Source organism: Eublepharis macularius, chromosome 7, assembly GCF_028583425.1.
Source record: "Eublepharis macularius isolate TG4126 chromosome 7, MPM_Emac_v1.0, whole genome shotgun sequence".
Taxonomy (NCBI): Eukaryota; Metazoa; Chordata; class Lepidosauria; order Squamata; family Eublepharidae; genus Eublepharis; species Eublepharis macularius.
The window spans coordinates 87,974,943-87,999,446 of NC_072796.1; the positions used below are offsets into that span (position 1 = coordinate 87,974,943).

A 24,504-nucleotide genomic window follows, 5' to 3' on the forward strand; every position below is an offset into this window, starting at 1 on the left:
GGATATGACCGGTTTGGTAAATGTAAGTAAGAAGGGATGCCAGCAGGCAGGCCTACCAATTGATGTTGCATTTTAGGAATTCAGGAGGAATAAAGTTGACTCCAGATGCTTTGCTAGCCTTCGATTTTTGTTAGTAACTTTCAAGAGAGGAAGGGAAGGAAAAGTCCATAATATGTCATTTGCCAGATTGTCTAGGGGAAATGTCCAGTATTTTTGTGCATGGGGGAAGAGGGGTGGCTAGCTGCTGGCATCCATGAGCTGGCGGCAGCTTCAGCAGGTCTTTCTGTGTAGCCTCCTCCCTTTCCCCCTTTTTCTAGTGCCCAGCCTCCTCCTGCACATCTGGAACCGGCAGGCCCACTCACCCACCTAAGTGCCAGACGAGCAACCAGCTGGTCCAGCCTCCTCCTGTACACCCGCGAAGTCGCAGGCCCACTTGCCCACTGTCTTGCCAAGGGGAAAAAGGTTCTTTGGATTTGATAGCAATGAGCACACTAGTGTTGAAGGAAAATAATTTTATTACATAAAGCAAGTACAATAATCAAAACAGAGCGTACATGTGAAGATATAATAACAGGGGGAAACATACAGCATATACCATAACATACATAGCATATATAGCATAACATAAAGCTGAGGAAAGATACAACTTGATGATTCACAATGCCCCTTCAGTCACCGGGGGACCCTTAGGCAGCAATGGGCAGACACTTTGGCCAAGATTGTACAGCATGTCACTGGCACTCTCATCTGTACTGAATCCCCACTAAGATAGCTCTGTCTCAGATTTATATAGTTAAAGCATCCTATATGTCCTGCCCTCCTGCAACATCACCCTCCCCAGAAGAGGAATGATTAAAGGGAAGGTGATTGATCAAAGGAGAAGGGAGCTCCAAGGTCAAGGAATGCTTTCAGTGTCAAGCTGTCTTCATGGTTCAAGGCTAACTGATAAGGCCAGGCGCCTGGCGCTCACACAAGAACTGATCGTCTGAGCCTCCCTTCTTAATCCTGCACCCCTGTACCAGGTGCATGATTTACACCCCTCTGAGCATTGTGCCTGGGATGGGGGAAAATACCAGCACAAGATCAAAGCTTGCATCAGCAGAAAATAGCCTAACTAGCAAGGCAGATTCATATGTAATAGAATATTGGCCAAAAATGGCTCTTTAGATAAGATGGATGGATTGTGGCACGACTAAAACTCCTCACTATACAATATTCTTCTGTGATTCCACTACATCCACCTGGCCTCCTAAGCACCAGAGGAGTGGCCAGCAATGATATCACTCCAGAATGACATCATCATGTTATGCCTAGGAGTGTGCGTGTGGAACTCCAGGGGATGATTTATTTTTTTATGAAATCTGGCAACCTAGTTCCTGGCTTGTCCTTCATATTTGGGTTTTCTTTTAATTTAAGTAATAAATACAAGGTCTTTCATGATTGTTTTGCATGGATGCCTCATGCTATCTCTGTCTCCAGCTTTGCTCTGCTCTTCCTCCTTTATTACAGGACAATCTGTCCCACTGCACCTGCATATCCATTCACCTGTACACCCCCCTCTTAATTTTTATCTGCTAATACCTTTTTAGATAGAGACTTCTTAACATAAAACTGGAGCACCTTACAATCTTGGCAAAATAAAATTCTTGATACCTGAAGTTACTTGTAGAATTAAGCGAAGTCCACATTTTAGAGAAAAGGCTAAAAATGGTCTGTGTTTCTAACAGGAAGTCCTTCAACAATAAGTATTTGGTACAGCAAGGATGAAAACTAAAATTAGATACCACATTATAAAGTAAGGTCAAACCATAACCTTCCAAGATCACACCTGTATAAGAGGCAGAGGTGTAATTTCCCCACCTCCTCCTCTCACTGTAGCACACACCCCATACTGATTCTGAGGGATGGGGACCCCTAAGATTTAGCTTGGGGGGGGAGGAATTGGAGGGCTGATGTGTGTAGGGGGGGCAGAATTGGCAAAAATTACTCCTTCCCCCTGTAGAAATGTTAGCCAAGATACAAGCTGAAATATATTTGAAGGACAATAAACTGGTTCCACTGTTTCATGACTGTCATATTCTTGTAAGCCAGCAGATGTCAACACAGTATAAGTGCTGAAGGAAAAATTGTAATATGTTAAAAGAATAAATGCTTAATCAGGAAGTATATCTGGTACAGATTATATGAAGTTGTTTCGTAATAATATCATTACCTTTCACTGGTGTTCTGAAATGCTTATGCTGTTTGCTAAATTGTTTTAATATAGAGATGAAGCAACCTTGAGTGAAGCAAACGTTTAGATAAACAATTTGGATTAACACAGGCAAGCCTATAAATAAAGTTTTGACTACAAGTCAAACTATTCATGATGTTTGGAGTTGTGAAAATAGAGCTCTCACTATTTTTTCTTTTTTAATGGATATATTTTGTTTCAAGAGAAAATAATAACAAAATAATAATAAAAGGGGATACAGAAAGATATAAGGATTATATAACATATGTGTATAAATAAGAGAACTATATATAACAATATAAAAACCACAAAGTATTTCTCCCCACCATCCCCTTACTTATATTAAAATACATTTATATTCAACATTTTATATTCAACTTTAAATTACAAATTTGATAACACATCCATTTTACTGATAGTTGTTTTTAGTTTTTCTAACTTTTCAGCTACATGCTCATAAAAAGCTTTCTATTTTTCCTGAAATTCTAGAATTGGCCTATTATGTATGTAAGATGTTAATTTTACCATTGATGCATATTCATATAGTTTATTCATCATTCTGTCAAATCTGGAGAACATTCTGCCTTCCATTTTGCTGCTTATACTGCTCTTGCTAGTGTCACCATAAATTTATATAATTTATTATGTATTTTTATAATATTACTTGGTAAGATATTTAATAACAATTTTAGAGTTCATCACAAAGCGAAACTTTAGCATCTTTTGCATTTCTTCATGTATTTCTGTCCAACATTTCCTTGCTTTCTTGCATGTCCACCACATGTGATAGTATGTTGCTCCCATATTTTGACATTTCCAGCATTTTCTACTATAATCCTTATTAGCTTTGCAATGTCTTTAGGAGTAATATACCATCTGAAAAACATTTATACCAATTCTCCCTTAATATTTGACATTCTGTATATTCTGTATATTCTTTCTATGTATATTCTTTCTATAATATTCTATATTCTATATATATAATATATATAGAATATATAATATAATATTCTATAAATGACATAAACAAATACATAAATAAATATAAAATAATATTCTGTATATTCTTTCTATAAAATTTCTTTAGTCTATAAATTTTCCCACTGGCTCATACATACATTTTCTCTATAATTTTGCATCCATTTTACCATACAATTTTTTACTTGTTCAGATTCTGTAGCATTTTGCAATAAGATTTTGTATACTTTTCCTAATAGGTGTTTTGAATCCCCAGTGATTAGTTGTTCAAACACTGTTTTCTCCCTTAATTGATCTTTAAACTTAGACACCATCCGATAATACATCAACCATGAAATGTTTTTTCCTTGAGTTTGAATGTCTTGCCATATTTCTATTTTTCTTTATATATCCATCATATATTCATAATTTATATAATCAGCTTTATTTCTTATAATAATATAGTAGGCATTAGACACGGGCACGAATCAAAATACGAATCACATTTTGTGATGAATCAAGCTGATTTGTGTATTGCAAAAATGTTTTTTGTGGGGCTGCATCATGAAATCCATGACTTTTTTGGGCCGATTCATTTGATTTGTGAATGCTTCATGATGCCAGACAGGATGGCACTGATCCATTGATTCCCTAGGCAACATAAGCCTGGAATGACTGCAGACCTTTTGTTGCTGTGGAAACCCCAATCTTAGCCTACATAACCTTGATAGGCAGCTCTCCCTGCCAATCTGAGAGCTCCCATTCTGTTCTATGAGAGCAATGAGCAGAGGGGAGATGGGCCTTCTGTAGGCATGGGAACACCCATCTCATCCCTCCAGACCCTGTTAGGCACATCTGTCTGCCAACCAGAGTGCTCCTGTTCTGCTCTATGTGAGCGTTTCTTATAAAAGGCACTGCTCTGTCCCTCCTGCTTTCAGTTCCAGTAGACAGAGAGAGAAGGAGGAGCTGTTGCTGGGATTTGGAGTGAGAGTTCCAGGCCCGCGAGGAGGGGGCGTCCACTGAGAGAACTGATCTGAAGAAATGGATGGGTGCCCATTAGGGCACAAGGGAGGATGCTGTGGGCCACCCCCACCCCCTGAGCCCGTGGCACCCAAGGGGACAGAAGGGAGGTGGATTCCCAGTCAACGTATGGCAAACTTCACCAAAGGGTGGCTGGAGGAGAGCCTACTGAAGTCTCCCTGCGAGTTTGGTATCTGGGTATGAAGAAGGCCATTGTAGGGCCCCATGATCTGATGAATCACAAACCTAATGAATCATTTTGCAAAACGGGACAATTTCATGAAAATTCATGGTTCGTGGAATGTAACGAACCATGAAACTCAGGGTTTGTTTTTTCCCATTTCATGCCCATCTCTAGTAGGCATCAGTTGGGGATGGCAATAGCAAACTTAATGTATTTCTGCATTGAAACTTTATTTTTAGTAGTCCATCCCTCAAAATATGAGTGCTGTCTTGTTTTTGTACAGTTTTTAATGATTTCTTGATCCGTAAATAATTATAAATTCCTTCTTTGGTATCAATTTTCTCCTGTTTTATATTTCTTCTGCTTGGATTTATAATCCAATTGGATATCCAAACTAGTGCAGCTGCTTAACGATACAGTTTAATATTTGTTACCACCAACCCTCCTCCTTTTTTCATCTTTTAATATTTTAAATCTTATTCTTGGTTTCTTGCCATTCCATACAAAATCATTTATCCCTTTCTGCCATTTTTTAAAAGATCTTCTCATGTATATGAATTGACAACATTTGAAAGTTCAGTTTTGGCAATATATTCATTTTAACAGCAGAGATTCTATGCATCCACGAAATATTCAGTTTTTCCCATTTTTGCAGACCTTTGGTAATGCTTGTCCAAAATTTTTAGTAATCTTTATATAAGTTATCATTTTGTCCCATTTCATTTATTCCCAAATGTTTGAATGGTTTTCTGGTGACTGCATAATCTCTTATTTTTTTTTCTATCTTTCTTGTTCAGTTCTGGTTGCTTCTGGTAACACTATCTTAGTGATCTTTTTTGTTCAGTTTATATCCAGAATACAATCCAAATCTAAATATTTGTTCCATTATGTATTTCAGAGAGATACTTGATTTTGTCACTGCTATAACAACATCATCAGCATAACGTTTCATTGTGTATTTTTTACCTTCTTTTATTCCTACAATTCTAGTGTCTTGCCTAATTTTCACAACCAATATTTCCAATGCTATAATTAACAATAGTGGTGATATTGAACACCTCTGTCAAGTTCCTTTTGATATTTCAATTTTCTCCATTAGGGAATAGTTTACTAAAATTCTGAATTGCTCATCAATATAAATACTTTGCATCTAATTTTAAAAAATCGATCCCACAGTTAATATTTTGTAATACTTTCATCAAAAGCTTTCTCTGCATTCAAAAACTTAAATGCCCCCTTTTCTCCTTCTTGACTACTCAATTGCATTAAGCAGATCTGATATTATCTCTCATATATCTCTTTGGAATCTTGTTTGATCTTCATGAATTATATCTAGAATACATTTTCATAATCTCTCTGCCATTACTGTTGTAAAAAATTTATAGTCCACATTCAATAATGAAATTGGTATATATGATGACAGTAATAACAGATCATTTCTTTATGTATTAAAGTTATACTCGCTTCTTGCCACATTGGTGATATATGTTTTCTGTCTTGTATTTCATTCATTGCTCTCTGTAACATTTATATCTTCAAAGTATTTATAATATATTGCCAGCAGTCTGTCCGGACCAGGTGCTTTGCCAATTTTTAGTTTTTTGATGGCATAGTTGATCTTTTGTATCATTATTGCTTGATTCAGAATTCTTCTATGTTCATATGTAATTCTTTTTGAATAGTAACATGCTGATCAAATTTAGATTGAGTGGGGTCTTAAACTTTCTTTTCCTCACACCATGTTTCTGATACAAATGGGCCCATGCTCACCAGCTGTTTAAAGAACAATGCTTGGAATGCTATTCAAAGAATTCTCAATATTGCACCTTGTCTGTTCCCCATATCTCCAATCCTATTACCAAGTTTTATTAACTTAAATATTTTAAAAACATTTTAATGAAATTTAATTCCTGCTCAATTATTACCTGAATTTTTAACTTAATCTGGTTTCTGTTGCATATCAAATCGATCCAAAATAGCTCTTAATAAGTTTCCAGGGCTTTTTTGGTGTCTGCGTATCAGGGCTTCTATTGCAATTTTTGTCTGTAAAGGGAGACATGAAGAAATGAAAATATGTTAAACCACTTTTAATAGAATGAAACACTTCATTATTATCATTTGGCCCAATATTCTTCCAAAGAATTCAGAGTAGCATTTATGCTGTCACTCATTTAACTCTCTAACAACCTGAACAATTGATAAATTAGACTGATGGGGAGTAACTGACCATGAATTACTCATTGAGCTGTATGAATGAGAGTATTTGAACTAGGGTCTCGATTCTAGTGCTTAGCAAATTTTGACTGCCTTTTTAAATTGTGGTTGGAGGGCCAGATAAGATAGTAGGAGCCCTGTAAAAAAAATTTAGAGCATTTTCACTTTTTTGCAAATATTTGTTGCACAGAGGCCTGATTCCGTTTAGGACCACAGTACAAAGGGATAGTGAAACTTAATTCTCTTCCATCATTGTTTCCCTCAACCTCAAATGACCATACAAATTTGCCTTGTTGGGGGAAATATCCAGGTGCACATATTAGTAACAGAACTGTGTAAAAATTGAACAAATAATGGCTTCATGGAGCTGTTTCAGTTCATGAACCCAGTGCAGGGGAAAAGGCTTCATTTGCCCTTCCATTGCACTGCAATTATGATTGGAATCAGCTGCCCAGATGCCTGCTATTTGAATAAAAAGAAAAAATGCTGGAAGCTCTGTGCCTCATATGATTTGGCCCTAAGTTGCCCAGTACCCATCAAGAGAGGTGGAACCATTTTTGGGTGCTCCTTGAAAAGAGTTCTTCAGTATCTTGACTTGTAAAAGATAGTTGTGTATGCTAGAGGGGGGCACAGACCAGGAAAAACCCATGGGCTGTTGGGCCATGGTCCATCACGTTTCACGGACCACAAACAATGAACTTTTCATGGACTTGTGCCGGTTCACAAACCGGTTCATGGATCTGTGCCCACCAGTCAGCTGGAGTGGGGGGGGGGATTTAAACCCTTTAACTTTAATTTAAACCCTCCTCCCTTTGCTCCAGCGGACGGGCCAAAAAGTTGTGGGGTCTGTGGAAAACGGGCATCCCACGACCCGCCGGCTTGCGAACTCTGAACCAGCCTGGTCTGTGTGAAATTTTGGTTCGTTTTCCAGTCTGTGTCCATCTCTAGTGTATGCTCTTTGACTATTTTTGTCAAAGAACTATTAGAACACTATGGAAATATGCTAAAGAGGGCTTTGCCCCATCACACCCATTTGTATCTATGTCGGCACTACAAAAGCCTACAGAATTGCAGTTTCAAAGCTTTGAAGTAGCAGGGGCCAATTAGATGTTCTTACAGAAATCCTTGCCAATCAGATAAATGTTCTTCCACTTCTACCACTGATATGGATTGGCTTCTTTTAGCAATGCAAAGCTACACAATACATTATTATGTAGAGAAAGTTCCAGTTACTAGAACTGTACTATGTGCCTTTGAAAAATTATAATGTGACTTATTTAATGTTCCTTTAACTGATTTAGTTTTGAATTATTTTATTCAGCCAGTTGGGTATCTGCCAGAAACTGCAAGCTAGTTGTTAGGATAAGGTGTGGTCTAAAGACTGAACCTGAAAGGATGTCCTTAAAAGAAGAAGCTGAAACATGTGATCCTTTATAGCTACTCTTGTTTAGAAGGAGACAGAGTAGACGAAAACTGTGGACCAGTTATGGCCCCGCTATATCCTGCCACTGTGTGCCTTTTTTGTACAGGATCCACCAGAGTCAACCTCAGAAATGAAAATTTCAGTAGTCCCCTGCCAGAATGTGAAATACAGGCTCTTGCTCATGTTAGTTCTTCTTCATAAGAATCCTTGCAGTTAAGTTCTGTTAAGGCCAGCTAAGGCTGCAGGAAGGAAAGGAACTATGTGGTTGTAATTGGGTCTCACATTTCAGACTTTTACGTAAGTACTCTTGATGGTCATTGTCTTAGCCCCATATTTGAGTTTTATTAGTTGTTGCTTAGATACAAGCAGACAGAAAACACAGCCATTTGGGGACAGGCCAGCCAGAGAACTTTCATTGCCCTAGGCAGGCCAGTCAGAGTGCCCTGTCCACCCATGAGTACCCCAAGCCATCAGCCAGGTGGTTCAGGGCTCAATATCCACTGATGAAAAAGGAGAAAATAACCCAAAAGGGACACCACTTCTAGGTGACTCTTGAGGAATCTCCAAAATTTCAGAGGTAAATAAATTTCCCAGGGGCATTCTTTCTAGGTTCCAACACCATTCCCCTGCACTTTCTCCTATTGCATTGGTGGGTAAGTGAAGCTGGATATCATCCCTGTCTCTGGCACCCTAGGCATTAGCCTAGGTCTGCCTAACAGGTGGACCACCCCATTTGAGGATTTCCTTCATATCCCAGCACTAGACTAATGCCTAACAACTAATTTGCCATATGCATATACTAGTGATGCTGGAAGATCAACTTGGAAATACAGTGTCTGATCAGGACCAAATAAGGAAAAGATGGAAATAATATACTAAAGAACTATACAGGAGAAATGAAATGATGACAGATTCTTTCGATGAAGAATCTTTTGGCAAAGGGCCTGTAATTTTGGAAAGTGAAGTGAAAGCTGAGCTCAAAGCAATTGGGAAAAACAAATTACTTGGAGCAGATGGACTATCAATAGAACTATTTCAAGCTAAAGAAACTGAGTCCATCAAAATCTTAAGAATATGTCAACAAATATGGGGAAAAAACCAATGGCTCACAGACTGGAAACAGTGTACATTCCAGTTCTAAAAACGGGGTTGCCAAAGATTGTGGTAACTCTTGGATCATTGCATTAATTTCCCACTCAAGCAAAGTGATGCTCAAAATTCTACAACATAGGGCCAAGCTCCAAGTGAGGAATGACACTTGAACGGCAAGTGAACAGACTCACATGTATTCCTCCCTATCCACTTGCACTCCACTTGTGCTCCACTTGATCACATGTGATCAAGTGGAGCACAACTGAACAGGGAGGAATACATGTGAGTCTGTTCACTTGCCTTTCAAGTGTCATTCCTCACTTGTCGCTTGGCCCAAAGACTCTTACCATATATGGAATGAGAAATGCCAGATGTTCAAGGTGGATTCAGAAAAGGAAGAAACACTAGAGATCATAGCAAATTTTTGATGGTTAATGGAGAATAACATAGAATTTCAGAAGAAAATTGGCCTGTGTTTTGTAGATTACAGTTAAGATTTCAATTGTGTGGATCATGAAATGCTATGGATGGTGTTAAAAGAAATGGACGTGCCATGACATCTGATTGTGTTGGTGCACAACCAATACTCTGTACAAGAGACTACTATTAGGACAGAATATGAGGAACAGAATATGGGAAAATAGAATGTTTCCAATTGGCAAAGGTATCAGACAAGGATGTATTCAACCTATATGCTGAACATATCATAAGGAATGCTGGATTAAATTTAGAAAAAGCTAGACTGAAAAGTGGTAGAAGGAACATTAACAATTTGAAATATGCAGATGACACCACATTACTGACAGGAAGCAGTGAAGTCTTGAAACAACTACTGATGAAGGTTAAAGGAGAATGTTCTAATAATGGATTACAGTTGAACATCAAGACTACCTAAGAATTACACAATTTTAAGATTAGCAATAAAAAAATTGAAATTGTTAAAAGATTTTCTATTCCTTGACTTAATCATCAACCAAAAGGTAGGCTGCAACCAAGAAATTAGGAGATTGAGACTTGGAAGGGCAACCATGAAGGAACTAGGAAAGATCCTTAAGGATAACAATGTGTCTCTGGGGACAAAGATCAAGATAATTCATACTATAGTATACCCCATTATTTATTATTTATTATTATTTATTTATTTATTTGAATTGATTTATACCACACCCTCCCCACAAATGGGCTCAGGACAGCTAACAACATTCATAAAATACATTAAAATCACAAAACCATAAAATCAGTAATAATCAAGATAAAATAATCTTTAAAAAGTTATTAAAATAGTCCAGGCACAGGCTGTTTAAACATATTTGGGAGTCCATATATGGGCATAACAGTGGGCCGATGGCAGCCCCAGAAAAAGTGGAGGTCTTGGATGGAAGGAGGACACCCGCTGGCACTCAGCCAAAGGCCCAGCGGAACATCTCCATTTTACAGGCCCTGAGGAACTGTAACAGGTCCTGTAGGGCCCAGATCTCCAGCGGGAGAGTGTTCCACCAGGCCGGGGCCAGGGCAGAAAAAGCCCTGGCCCTGGTTAAGGCCAGACGGATGCCCTTCAGGCCAGGGACCACCAGGAGTTGCTTGTCTGCAGACCGCATCACCCTGCAGGGGATGTAATGGAAGAGGCGGTCCCTCAGGTATGCAGGTCCCAGTCTGTGAAGGGCTTTAAACACCAAGGTTAACACCTAGAACTGGATCCAGAACTCCACTGGGAGCCAGTGCAGCTGGCACAGCACAGGATGAATGTGCGCTCGAATTGGTGTTAAGAACGCATGCCGTTGCATTCTGGACCAGCTGTAACTTCCAGGTCAGGCCCAAGGGCAGCCCAGCATAGAGTGAGTTGCAGTAGTCTAGCCTGGAGGTGACCATTACATGGATTACTGTGGCCAGGTCCCAGGGCGAAAGACAGGGTGCCAGTTGCCTGACCTGTCGAAGATGAAAAAAGGCAGACCTGGCAACAGTCGCAACCTGGGCTTCCATTGAAAGTGTGGCATCCAAGGTCACACCCAGGCTCCTCACCATCAGCAAAGGTTTCAATTGTACCCCGTGGAGGGCTGGGAGCCGAGTCCCCAGCTCGATCACCCCACGACCCAGTAACAGAACTTCCATCTTCAGGGGATTCAATTTCAGGCAACTCTGATGTAACCATACCATCACAGCCTCAAGACCCTTGGCCAAGAAATCCAGAGCAAGATCAGACTGGCCGTCCATCAACAGATAGAGCTGAGTGTCATCCGCATACTGGTGACAACCCAGCCCAAAACTGTGAGCTAACTGGGCAAGGGGGCGCATATAAATGTTAAATAGCATCGTAATTCATACATTACTATGTATGAATATGAAAGTTGGACAATAAAGTTGATAAGAAAAAAATGATCCATTTGAAATGTGGTGGTCGACTGCCCAAGTACCATGTGGGTACAAGGAGTACTTAACAAATCCATTTAATTTGGAAAACAGAGAACGTCGGGGATGTTTGCTGGTGCCTTTTTTGTTCAAATTATACTTAAATGATGCAGCATCAATTTTTGATGACTACTGCCATTCACCAAAATTATATGCAAACAGAGTATCACGATTAGAGATGGGCACGATCAGCATTATGATAGAAAAATACCCACGATAATGGCATTTGCGCGATTGGGACCCCGAGGATCAGTGTCGTCCACGGCGACCGATCCAGCGTTCGGGGGGGGGGGCTTCATCGGGGCTTGATTTGGGCCATCGGGATCTGATCGGGGATGCAGACCATCAGGCGCCAGTAATCTATTCATGGGGCAACGGAGCCAGGGGAATGCCTGAAATGTGTTTGCCCTCCTTCTGTCGCCCTGGAAACCTGAATGGAAGCCCAGCTTTCCTTGATCAGCAGGGCTTCCTTCCAACCACGGAGCAGCAACACACTCACCACCAGTTGGGAGAAAAGACCCAGGGGAGGGAGGGGGAAGGGGATGTTCCAAAAGTTTTTGCTTTTTTAAAAAATGGGGCTTTGTAGGAGGAATGGCTGTTTTTCTGTCTGTCACTCTCTGTTTTTAACCTGCTTTTAAAACACTGTATTTTGTGGGAAAACCTCATTCATGGCTCTGTGTGTATCTTTAAAATATGCTTTTGGAAGACTGGCTGCTTGCTTTTAAAATTGGGTGGGGAGGAATGGAGGATTCTGCCCCTGCTTTTTTTTAAAAGCTGGCTGAAACATGTTGACGGGGTGTCTCTCTCTCTCTCTATTTGGAGAGGCAGGGACGGGTTAAAAACTTCCCCCTCCCCTTGCTGTGTGTGTGTGTGTGTGTGTGTGTGTGCGCGCACGTGAGTGCGAACGTCCCCTCCCTGAGGGGAGGCGGCTCGTCGCCAGGTTAAAAACTCCCCCCTACTGTGTGTGCGTGTGTGTGTGTGTCTGTGAACATCCCCTCCCTGAGGGGAGGTGGCTCGTCACTGGGTTAAAAACTTTTTCCCCCTCTGCTCTAAGTGTGTGTGTGTGTGTGTGTGTGTGTGTGTGAACGTCCCCTCCCTGAGGGGAGGCGGCTCATCGCCAGGTTAAAAACTCCCCCCCTGCTCTGTGTGTGTGTGTGTGTGTGTGTGTGTGTGTGTGTGTGTGTGAACATCCCCTCCCTGAGGGGAAGCAGCTCGTCACTGGGTTAAAAACTTTTTTTCCCCTCTGCTCTAAGTGTGTGCGTGTGAATGTCCCCTCCCTGAGGGGAGGCGGCTCGTCACTGCCTCTCCATGCCCGCTGGGCCCGGCAGTCGCTGCCACCACCCACCTTCCCACTCCCCGATCCGATCCACAGATCGGAAACGGAAGATGATCGGTGTGGATCGGTGATTTGGGGTCGTCGCCGGCGCGGATCCACGATCAGCTTGATCGATAATTTTTTTTGGATCGTGCCCACCTCTAATCATGATTAAGAGCTTACCAAAGGAAAAACAACTATCATGAAAGCTTACTAAGAGGTCTAAATCAATCCACTTAACCTTCAATAAAATAAATACTACAAAAGTGTGTCTATTTTATGGGTACAAGTCATATGTCCAAAATACTCATTTGTGAAAATACACTCTAAGTCAACCTCCAAATCAGTATGCAACTCACTTTACAATGAATCTCTCTGTAACAATAAAATGCTAGTGATTGGCATACAATAAATACATTTCATAAATACAATTAATATATCAATAAATAATTCAATGTTACACTTGTCCATACACTATTACAATCCCCTGGGGATGGGCGGTATATAAATTGAAAAAATAAATAAATAAATCCCCAAATCCAAAACAGCATACTAGGAAATATACATATTTAGAGATCCATATTTCTCTCAGAAATGCAGGAGCTTTGCAACAAGGTTTCTCTAGGAGTTTGAGCTACCAGGGACTTATTGTTCACCAGCAATAAGTCCCTTCCTTCCATTCTGATGTTACTGGCAATTAATGGGACTACTGATTGTGAAAACACTAACTGTGAAAGCAGGTTTTTTTTCTTCTACCACAAGAAGAGCCCAGAATGTTAAGATAGCTGACTCTTCCAAATTCATAAAAAGCTTACCTTCTTAGCTAGTTCCTCAGAAGTTACGTTTGGGTCATAAGGTATGGGCTCTCCTATATATGTGCGGAATTTGACAGGAAAAAATCCATATATAGGAACAAGTGGTAATCGAGTGCGCTCATATAGCCATCTCAGTGGCCCTGTGTAAAGAATTAGAATTGGAGTCATATTTTAAGAGCTACAGACAAGTAAAATACCAAGATGATAACAAAGGAAATATTTTAGAAAAGCTTTAGCTATCAACATGTATGACACAATCAAAATTTTGATCAGCTGTTTCTATGACTCAATAGGAAGATATAGTCAGCATATAACATATCCAATTCAGAGTAGTATCCAATCCTGTGGATGCCCACCCAAGATGGCTGCTGCTACTGTTTGGAAGCCAGTAACTAATTAAAACCTATTGGTTTTAATTGCAAACCTAGAGCATAACAGGTTATATACATTTCCATGTGTCTCAAATTGATTCTTGTACTGCTTATATTAGCATCTTATTGCTGTGAACACAGAAGTGAATAAGGAGTGCTTTTGCAATGCATGTGAGCATTTTGGCCATCCTATTGTTTTGTGTTTCCTCTAATTTTGTTGTATTGCAGTCTGTTAATACATATTGCCCCCTGCTCCATAACTGATTAGTAATTAACCATCATATCTAATACTCAGTTAGAATTCATGGAGTTGATGATTTAATATTTCTTTGGTTGGTTTGTAATAGGTTACATGTTTCTCACTGATACAGGAAGGGTATTAGGTAATCTAATTTTGAACTGAACTTATGGCTATCCTGGCTGCTTAGATTTGCAGGACCTTGTGTTGTATGAGAGAAAACTTTTTGTAGGTAAAACTAAAGCTAAATGTAATTTCAAACTTATTAGTTGAATACATGCAATTCAGCTGTGTAAGGAGCCTTGCCTGAAGCCAGATCCAAGTGCTTTTCAGTGGTGCTTGTAGAATAGTAATTCTAATGCTTTTAAAGATATTTTAAATTAACAAAAATTATTATCTTATTTGATGATGATAATTTTGGTTAATGATTGGATAGGAAACCAATAACTTTTTTAAAAGCAAACATTCTTTGATGATGTACAAATGTGTCAAACCAGGAATTTCCAAAAAAGAATTTTCTTGTTGCATAGCAAGGAATGCCTGTGCTGCAGAAAGATAGAATTTACATTTTAGATAAATAAATATTCTTAGACTAGGTTTTCCATTGGTAATTTAAGTGCTTAATTAAACATGATTTTAAAATTTTAAATTTGCCACCTGATTTAAAAAGGTGCTGTTTCAGATGACCAATGTTAGTTTCCAATAGTTGAACTAATTAATTGCAGCCCTTCTTTTAAAACATTCGTATGCCTTCCCTTCTACTTATGTGAAGGAGCTTCACACTAAAATTCTGTGAACCAGGCTGCAGAAGCATTAGCATTCAATTCATGTACAGGAGTGTTTCTGCAGATGACAGGATTTCTGCCCACGGAGCACAATTTTCCTACCTCCTCTTCCTGCTTTGGTCCCAAATGTTGTTCATTAAAGAGAGGGGTGTATTTGGTATGCCATGGGGGGAGGAGGAGGTAAGAAAATCATCATAGATAGAAATACTTGCATCTATAGCAGTAGAAAAGAGCAAGAATGACAGGCAATGGCAAACCACCTCTGTTAGTTAGTCTCTTGCCATGAAAACCACACCAGGGGTTGCTTTAAGTCAACTCTGACTTGAGGGCTAGATCTCATTTCATAAGACTAACAAAATTTGTGGTAGGATATGAGCTTACGTGAGCCACAGTTCACTTCTTCAGATATCTTTTCTACTAATAACATCCAATTTACTGCTTCAGACAAACAAGGCTGTCTTCTTGATCTTACATCTACAGACATTGATCTAAACCACAAGTTTTTGTATGGAAAAAAATTGTGTAATTTCTCACTGACCTACACCACCTATTTAAGAAAGGGCTTCTTAGACAGCCTTTCAGGCCAATCTTGGGCATGTTTAGCTGGAAATGCATCTCACTATGAACAATAGTATGCATTCCCATTTATGTATGTATTGGATTATAGTCCTAGAGCGGGACCACAAGTGACGCCTGACACAGGTTGGACACTAGTCAGCTTCCCTCAAGTTTTGATGGGAAATGTAGGCATCCTGGTCTTACAGCTTGACTCTCTGACTGCTGTCCAATGGACTTTTCAACTGTCACTTGTCCAACATTCCGCCAAGCTGCCTACATTTCCCATCAAAACTTGAGGGAAGCTGGCAAGTGTCCAACCTGTGTCAAGCGTCACTTGTGGTCCCGCTCCTAGTTTTCAGGTATTCAGTACTAATTATATATTAGATTCTCTTAAATTGGATTACAATTAACACAGTTAGTCCTTTATTAAGATAAAATTGATTTATTTCCCTTCTTTTTTTATACTTGATTTTCTTACTAAAATGTAACTATTTACTTTCAATTCATGAATTTTGTTTTAGGATTTGTGATTTGTGGATTTTACTATGAATGAAAATGAATGTAATTATTTGATTATTTCTTAGTTTTATTAATTTTTATTTTAAGAAATAGGAGACTGCATATCATCAGTATTCATCTGAAAAAGAAATAAAACTTAAGATAATAAATAAATACAGTGCCTTAGAAATATGCTGTTTTGCAGTTGTTACTTGTCTAGTGAAACTGAAATGCAAATGTAACATAGAAAACTTCAGTCTATATCCTAGGGAAACAAAGAATCAAGGACAAAAAAGAACAGAAGTTTCTAAATGTCTAAATGTTTATTTCAAAACAGAGAGAACATAAATATTTAGACAAACAGTGCAAACCTAAATAGAGTTACTAAAGTCTAAGTCCATTGATTTTAATGGGCTTAGACTGGAATAACTCTTTTTAAGATTGCATTATAAATCAGGGTTTTTTTAGAAGTTAAAAAAATATATATGAAACTCTTCTTACATATATCTCCAAATGTCCTATACCCATCACGAATATTTTCTGTAAACATTGGGATTATGGCCTAAAATGATAAATTTTAAAAAACAGTTAAATTTCTCTTAAATTTATCTATGAACTAGAGTCATTATTAACTCTACTATGGTACTAAAAAAAAATTCTGTTATTTTCATTGTAGACACACTGCAAAGTTTGATGGTTATTCTATATATTACCTGTATAGTCTCTTTATTTAATACCCAGAATTAGCCTGTGAATTTGGGGTAATTTAAAGAAGTAGTATCTATGAAACCATGCAGTTCACAAGAACATTAATTTCTCCTATGTAATTCTATACTGTAACTAGGCATACCCTTGTAACTCTCTTAGTCCACATTTTACATCTTTTTTTTCCTCCTGAGAAGGAGGGCAGACTATTTCAGGATTAAAAACTGCTTAAAAATGTAAACTGTTTATACATGATTTCATTCCTTCTCTCATATTTTTGTTTCTACTGTAGAAGTATTCAGTCAACATGCATTCTTTTTAGGGTTGCCATCCTCCAGGTAGGAGCTTCATACAATAAATTGCTATATAGTCTCCTACACTTGCAGCTAAGCTTCTAAACATCTGTGAAGCTTGAGGAAAACACAGAAATCTGGCCCTTCCCAGTGTAGAATATTAAACACACATCAGTGGCTCTCCACCTACAGCTGATTCAATATAAGTTAGCCGTCTGAGTTCATTGTTCCCCTGTCAGGCTTAATATCACAGAACCACTGCTGGCACTTCAACAAGGTAAAAGAGACCTTACTTTATATGGTAGCCCCATCACTATGGCATGAAGTGGAAAAGCAGTCCAACTTTGTTTTAGGTACATCTTTAGACCTGTCAGCAGTGCATATAATGCTAGTTTTGTTTTCATCTGGTAATTCACTTAGAAAGGAGAATCAATTATGGATCTTGTGAATGACAGCAATAGTCCAAAAGATTAGTTCTGCAGTGTTGGAAATCCAATTCCATGCTACATATAGAACTTCATCAAGAAGGCATGTTGCTCTTTGCTATAAAAGAGCAGAGAGTGTTTTCAAGAAGAGATGTATACAAGAAATACAAGGACTTTTGGTAAGACTTCTTACAACTATTATGGCTAGGGTTTTTCCTCCCAGGGTCCATTGTTGGGAATTTGTAATGTTGTCTACTTTTAAAAAATTTAGTTTTTAAAAAATTGGATGTCCCCTCACCCTAGGTGCTTTCCACCTAGCACTGCCAACTCTAAGTTGGGAAATTCTTGGAGGTTTGGGGGTAGAGCCTGTGGAAGATGAAGTGAGCTCAGCAGGGTATAATGCCATACAGCCCATCCTCCAAAGCAGCCGTTTTCTCCAGGACAACTTATCTCTTTTGTCTGGGAATCAGTTGTAATTCTAGGAGATCTCTAAAGGTTAGCAGTGCTACTTCTACTTACTCAAGGTTCTCACTGGATCCAAGCCATTGTAATGGTGATTTTTATAGTTTGTTTTAGAGTGGAGCCAAGGGATTCCCTGCTCCCACCCTTCACCCTCCTGCCACCACTTACCTGGCCAGTGAAGGGAAAAGGCAGGAGAATGTGCCTCCCGAGGCATGCTCCCAGGTGGTACCGTATGCTTCCATTCTCCACAATGGGCCAATTTTGGGGCTAAATCAGGCCCGTTTGGGGCCTAAATTAGCCTGCTGTGAAGTGCAGGAGAATCCTCCACTGCCGCCTGCCAGCTGATAGTTTAAAAGGACCTGCTGATTGCATGGTAGGAAAGGGCCCTTTAAATTGTTAAATGCTCCTTTCCCTGCTGCTGCTAAGCGGCCGGAAAGGGGTATTTAAACCCCATGAACCATGAACCACGAACTGGGTTGTAACTGGCCCCAGTTCTGTGCCAGTTTGTGGTTTTTGGTTTGTTAAAATCCACAAACCATGAATCTCATGGTTTGATTTTTTTATGGTTCATGCCCATCTCTACTGGCAACCCTCTCAATGTATTATGCTGTCTCTACTGTATGATAAGCATATACAGTAGAGTGGCCTGCTGAGACCAAACGTTTGCATAAATTTGGGCCAGTTTGGTTTGGGCTGCCTGATAAACAGCCCCTCCCATGAAGGTGAGGCACCGCCAACAAGTTGTATAATAATATTAATATGTGGGATGGTGCACATTGGATTGCTGCATGGAATGCAGCTATGTAGGTAGCATAGATATTTATTGTATTTTTGCCATTGTTGGTAATGAACAACACACCTGTCTCTCTTGATCTGCTCTTGCAATGTTTTTTGTCCTTTTTAGTTTTAGAAATGCTCAGCTAGCCATTTATCCTTAAGTCTATGAATGCCAGCAGGGCCGACTTGCTATCATTTCTCAACAGAAATGTTGTTGTTTATGTTTGCTCTCCAGACAAACATGATTGTTTCCTATTTTTCAGCTTGGGATATCACACTATTTTCCTATCACACTATTGCATCTGTTTTCACGTGTGGACTTATGAAAGCATTGCACAAAGTGAGATTAGAGTCCTGTTTTTCCTGCCCTTTTTGATTTGCACCTATAAGGTTATGTCAGTAGACAGGAGTGTTGCCTGTTCAGAATGCTACCCCTTCTGTTGTACTCAAAGTAAGGTTAATTCATTTGTAATTTCTAAATTATATTATTGTGATTTATTTTCTGTGAACTAGTTCATGAGAGCAAATGGGGGCAGGTTTCCACCTGAGTTGTCCATAGATTCCCCCTGCCCCTTGCCACCAGTGATATTTTCATCTATTCTTGCTAATAGTACTAATGGCTTAACTGGAATCTTCTGTTGAATGTTGCAACACAAGCTGGAGCTGAACATTGACTGAACTGAGTATATCACACTTCCTGCAAAATCTTTTCTTAATATTCCATTTGCACGTATAATTTAGTAACAAGAGGATAGAAATCTATTTTTCCTTCTTACTTTTCTCTTTTCTCCTGATTGCTATCACCTTCCCCTTCCCACCCAGTCACTGTCTTCTTCCCCTTCTTGCCTTCTTCCTTCTCTTCCACTTTGCCAGGACTATTATTGAGATCATGTGGGTGAAACTCATGGCAAGTGTCTTGGTGTGCACTGCCCTTGTTGATACCAAATTATTCAGGCAAGGCAAATTGTGAAGAGCCGGAGGAGGATTTTTCTAAAGTGGGTGAGTGGGTAAAAAATGTAGATGCACATTGGACCAAAAAAGGTGATGCACACACTACCAAAAAAATTCCTAACTTTAAATATAAGATCTGAACTGGTTGTGGCTGAGATTGAAAGAGATCTTGGGGTTGTGGTGGACAATGAAAATGTTTACTCAATGTATGGCAGCAATGAAAAGGCAAACTCTAAGATTATTAAGAAAGGAACTGAAAATAAAACTGCCAGTATTGTAATGTCTAAGAGCCAAGCTACAAGTGACGCCTTACACAGGTTGGTCACTTGTCAGCTTCCCTCAAGTTTTGATGGGAAATGCAGGCATCCTGGTTTTACAGCTTGGCTCTCCATTACAGCTGCAAGACCAGGATGCCTACATTTCCCATCAAAACTGATAGCCCTTGGCTATCAGGAGCTCTTAGTGCTCCTTCTGCTTCACAGATATGGTTTGATTGCATTAGAATGGTTGACAAAAGTTTTGGAGTTTGCGTCAATGGCAAAACTTACTGCATTGATTAGAGAAAGGGCATTAGTGAATGGTTGTTGTGGGTTTTCCGGGCTGTATTGCTGTGGTCTTGGCATTGTAGTTCCTGACGTTTCGCCAGCAGCTGTGGCTGGCATCTTCAGAGGTGTAGCATTAGTTAACTTCTTGACTGAATGGAAACTGTTAATAGACTTTTTGCATGAAATGGTTAACAAGGATTTGATGACAGTGTTTCTTAATCCACTTATGGATTAAGAAACATGAACAATAGAAAAAAGAGGGGTTTTGTGACTAACCTAGAATAAGTGTGACTCTAGAAATGATATATACTTGTTGCGGAGAAAATTGGAACTCAACCTGTAGTGTAATCTAGGTTTTGTTGTTGTTGTTGTTGTTTTCTTTTCCCTTTTCCTTTTAATTACATAGATATATGTATTGTTAGTGTGTCACGTTTAGAATTATGTTTTTTTTCTTATTCTCTATGTTTATTGTTTATTATGTTATGGTGTATAGTTTATAGTTTAAATAAAGAAATTTTTTAAAAAGGAAAAGAACCAAACAGTGTGCCATTTGTCCACTTAAGCTAATTTTAGATTAATATTGAAAAGATCCCCAACATTTTCTTTTAGTGCTGGTAAAATTTGAGTTTCATTTTTTTATTTTTTGATGAGGCTGATATTTATTCTTATTGGTCTCCTAACTTCTTTTCACTCTCATTTCAACACTCAGTTCTACTATTTATAGCTTGTTTTTGTCTCTTCTTTATGATTATTTACTACAAATGCACATGACCTTTGAAGCATGAAGGATGCTGAACTAGTCACAGTTCCTCCCAAGAAACTCCTTTATGCTGATATTTGGAGGTTAGACAAAGGAGATATGCTTGTTAGTTTCACCATACCCCTGAGCAAATGAAAGTAATCCTGACCGCTCCTCTCTCTTCAAAGTACATTTTTGTCACACCCTCCTCTTAAGAACCCAAGACAACATACATCATCCTCCATTCTGCCAATATTCTCCTGAGAGTTTACTATGCTGTCCTTTATGTTCTTTTGATTCTTCTAGCTCTTGTCCTTATGCACTCTCTTGTCAAATTTTCTCAAGGTAATCTTTGGACTAGGACCTCTAGTTCCTTGGTGTATACTGGGTTTCGGTAATCTAGTCCAATTTCTCCCGAAGTTTAGAATGGCTGCCTGAAGAGACAGAGAAAGCCTACGGCAACAGCAGCTTTTGCAAATCGTCTTGCTCAGGGAGGGGGGGGATGCTCTGGAGAAAGCTGAAAAAGTTGCACCTGCCCGCCCCCAAAGATCGTTGAGAGCAGGCTTGTGACCGGAGGAACGATTTGCAAAAGCTGATGTTGCCACAGGCTTTCTCTGACTTTTCAGGCAGCGATTCTAACAGTTCTAACAGAGAGGGGAAGGACACTAGGACTTCACCGACATGTCAGCTTTCTCCAGAGCATCCCCCACCCCCCAGAAAGACGATTTGCAAAAGCTGCTGTTGCCGTAGGCTTTCTCTGTCTCTTCAGGCAGCCTTTCTAACAGAGAGGGAACAGAAGGAAAAGGGGTGGGGGAGAGGGACTTCAGTTCCCAGAAAGACTTGCGAAAATGATCCAGTGCCCTTCACGTGTAAAATGTCACTTGTAGCGAGGTTCTCAGTCAGGGAAAGAGGCCAGCTGTGTGCTGCCTGAGCAGGTTTAATATCTCTGTGAATAGGAGTTAGGGAAAGAGAGGCTGCCTGAGGAGTTTTAAGCATTTCTGTGAGAAAAATATTGAGTTAGAGAAAGAGGCTAACTGTGTGTGAAGCCTTAGAAGAGATCTGTATGAATGAGAGTAAATGAAGTAACTTTAAGAACCGAGAACTACATTTATGAAACTGATACGCTTCTTGACTAAATAAAAGTTTATTTTTGTTTTGTTATATCCCAGTGTAGCTGTCATTGCTATATCCCATTCCTATCCTCAGGGCCACATAGAACCACAAAGGAGCCTGACGCTTAGGAACGTTACCAAAGGGAAAACTTAAATAAAATATATTGGAATATAATATTCCTGGTGGCAGCAAACTACCCAGAGGGTGTTAAGGGAAAGATTAAAAGAAAAATCGACCCTAAAGAAAGTAAAGGTCATAACAAGTGTGTTTCTCCCTCATTTCCCTCTTGAGAGTTCCGTCACCTCTTTTCCCAGAAAAAAAACCCTGGTTATTAGGATTGTCCTGCAAATCTTTTAATAGGGCTTAATTGTCCTTATGCAATGTTCTACCATAAGATGCTTGTTTAAGGAAACCAGAAGCTTCACAGAAGGGATAGTTACCTTAAATGAAAGATGTTCTTTGGATTATTATTTTAAGCACAGTTTAACTTTCTGTCTTCCAGCCAAATCACAGTAGATGTAATTTTAAAATAAAATAAGCACCCTCTAGTATGAGTCTTTACACAAAGACTTACCACTTTAGCATCAATTGCTAGCTGAGCAAAGCCTGTACGATTACCCCATAGAAGCTTATAGCTCTTGTCACTAAACAAAGCTTCTCGAACTCCTCCTGGTGAAATACCCAATAAATTGCCATTCTTGAGAATTTTCAGACATTCTTCTTTTGAACCTCTTATGAGATTCATTATACTTAATAACATTTTTAATCCTGAAAGAAAGAAATATAACATGAATTTTTACAATAGAAAGAGTAATGTATTATACCGATTATAAGAAATAAAAAGTTAATTGGATTAGAATTCTTATATAATGCAATCCAAACAGAGTTACACCCTTCCAAATCAACAGAAGTAAATGGAATTAGAAGGGTATAATGCTGTTTAGGATTGCAATGATAGTTTTGCAGTTTTTTTTAAGCAGGGTGCTTTGTTAATTTTATTCCACCTTTGTTTCTTATTGTTGTTAAGCTATTCAGTGTTAGTCTGCATTAGTCCACATTAAACTTTTACAACTTTAAATATGTAAAGCTTCTGTTTCACTAGAATTTTCTTTATTTAAACTATAAACTATAAACAATAACATAATAACTATAAACAATAAACATAGAGGATAAGAAAAAATAAAACATTTATATGGCAAGGCAAAAAACCAAGGGTTAAATTTAAGGTTCTACAGGATGCAAAGGAAAGAGGAAGTTTGGGTCTACTGGATACAAGATTATATTTTGCGGCTAACTGTCTGGTTTGGATGAAAGAATGGATACTGTTAAAAATAGAAGACTGTTAGACTTGAAGGGCATGACTTAAAATTTGGGTGGCATTGGGTATCTATGGTATGACAAAGTTAAGGCCAATGCAGAGTTTAATAATCATTATGTAAGGCATGCCATTTTGAGAGTATGGAAATACCTCTCTGGTTGTCATTGCAAGAAACTCATTTTAGAAAGGAAATGGTGAGTCCACCTAAGTGGTTAACTTATCAGGACTTATTGGAATTCTCTCAAGGCCACATTAAAATTAAATCGAGAAGACTTAGCAGCAGAAGGGCACACTTGCCAGTGGTTTCCCTACATGCAAATCTCTGAGAGATTCAAATTAGACAAGAGTCATTAGGACTTTGAGCAATCTAAAACTGAATTTGAAATTGCCCTTTGTACAAATGAAGAACATATTATTTCTAAAATGTATAAACTTTTGTTGAGGTTTGAAATGGAAGAAGAGCAAGTAAGAAAATGTATGATTAAATGGGCAAAATATTGTGCACATGACATATTAATGGAACAATGGAAAAATATGTGAACAAGGGGGTTGAAATTCACATTAAGCTCTAGTATTAAAGAAATTTTTTACAAAATGATGTATCGTTGGTATATGACTTCTAAAAAATTGGCTAGAATGTATAAGGGTGCTTCAAATGTATGTTGGAAATATGCTAAACAAGAAGGAACATTTTTTTTCGTATGTGGTGGACATGTAAGAAAGCAAAGAGTCTCTGGTTGCAGATACAATCATCGATTCAGAAGATTTTGAAGATTAAAATTCAGTTGAAACCAGAGACTTTTCTGTTGGGAATAAGGAACAGCCAGTTGGAAAAAAGCTTTGGAACTTTGTTTTTATACTTAATTACAGCAGCAAGAGTACTTTATGCACAGAAGTGTAAAACTCCAACATTGCCTACAGTGGAGGAATGGTGGATAAAAGTTTTGGAGTTTGTGTCAATGGAAAAACTTACTTCATTGATTAAAGAAAGGACATTAGTTAACTTCTTGACTGAATGGAAACCATTTATAGACTTTTTACATGAAATAAATAACAAGGATTTGATG

The 24,504-nt window shown here is 38.8% G+C and overlaps 1 protein-coding gene and 1 long non-coding RNA gene across 4 annotated transcripts in view; one reads left to right on the forward strand and one right to left on the reverse strand.

Annotated features, from left to right (window-relative positions):
• LOC129333120 (uncharacterized) overlaps positions 1–24,504 on the forward strand; it is a 95,678-nt gene that overhangs the window by 11,550 nt on the left and 59,624 nt on the right. The gene's annotated exons all lie outside the window — the stretch shown is intronic.
• LOC129333117 (transmembrane protein 68-like) overlaps positions 498–24,504 on the reverse strand; it is a 38,230-nt gene continuing 14,223 nt past the window's right edge. For all 3 annotated transcript variants that reach the window (XM_054984539.1, XM_054984537.1, XM_054984538.1), the window contains 5 exons: positions 22,694–22,887; positions 16,611–16,671; positions 13,660–13,799; positions 6,320–6,437; positions 498–3,109 (listed from right to left, as the gene is read on the reverse strand). In XM_054984539.1, the coding sequence (XP_054840514.1) occupies positions 6,333–6,437; positions 13,660–13,799; positions 16,611–16,671; positions 22,694–22,887 (500 nt within the window). In that variant the 3' untranslated portion in view covers positions 498–3,109; positions 6,320–6,332. The remainder of the gene's footprint in view (positions 3,110–6,319; positions 6,438–13,659; positions 13,800–16,610; positions 16,672–22,693; positions 22,888–24,504) is intronic.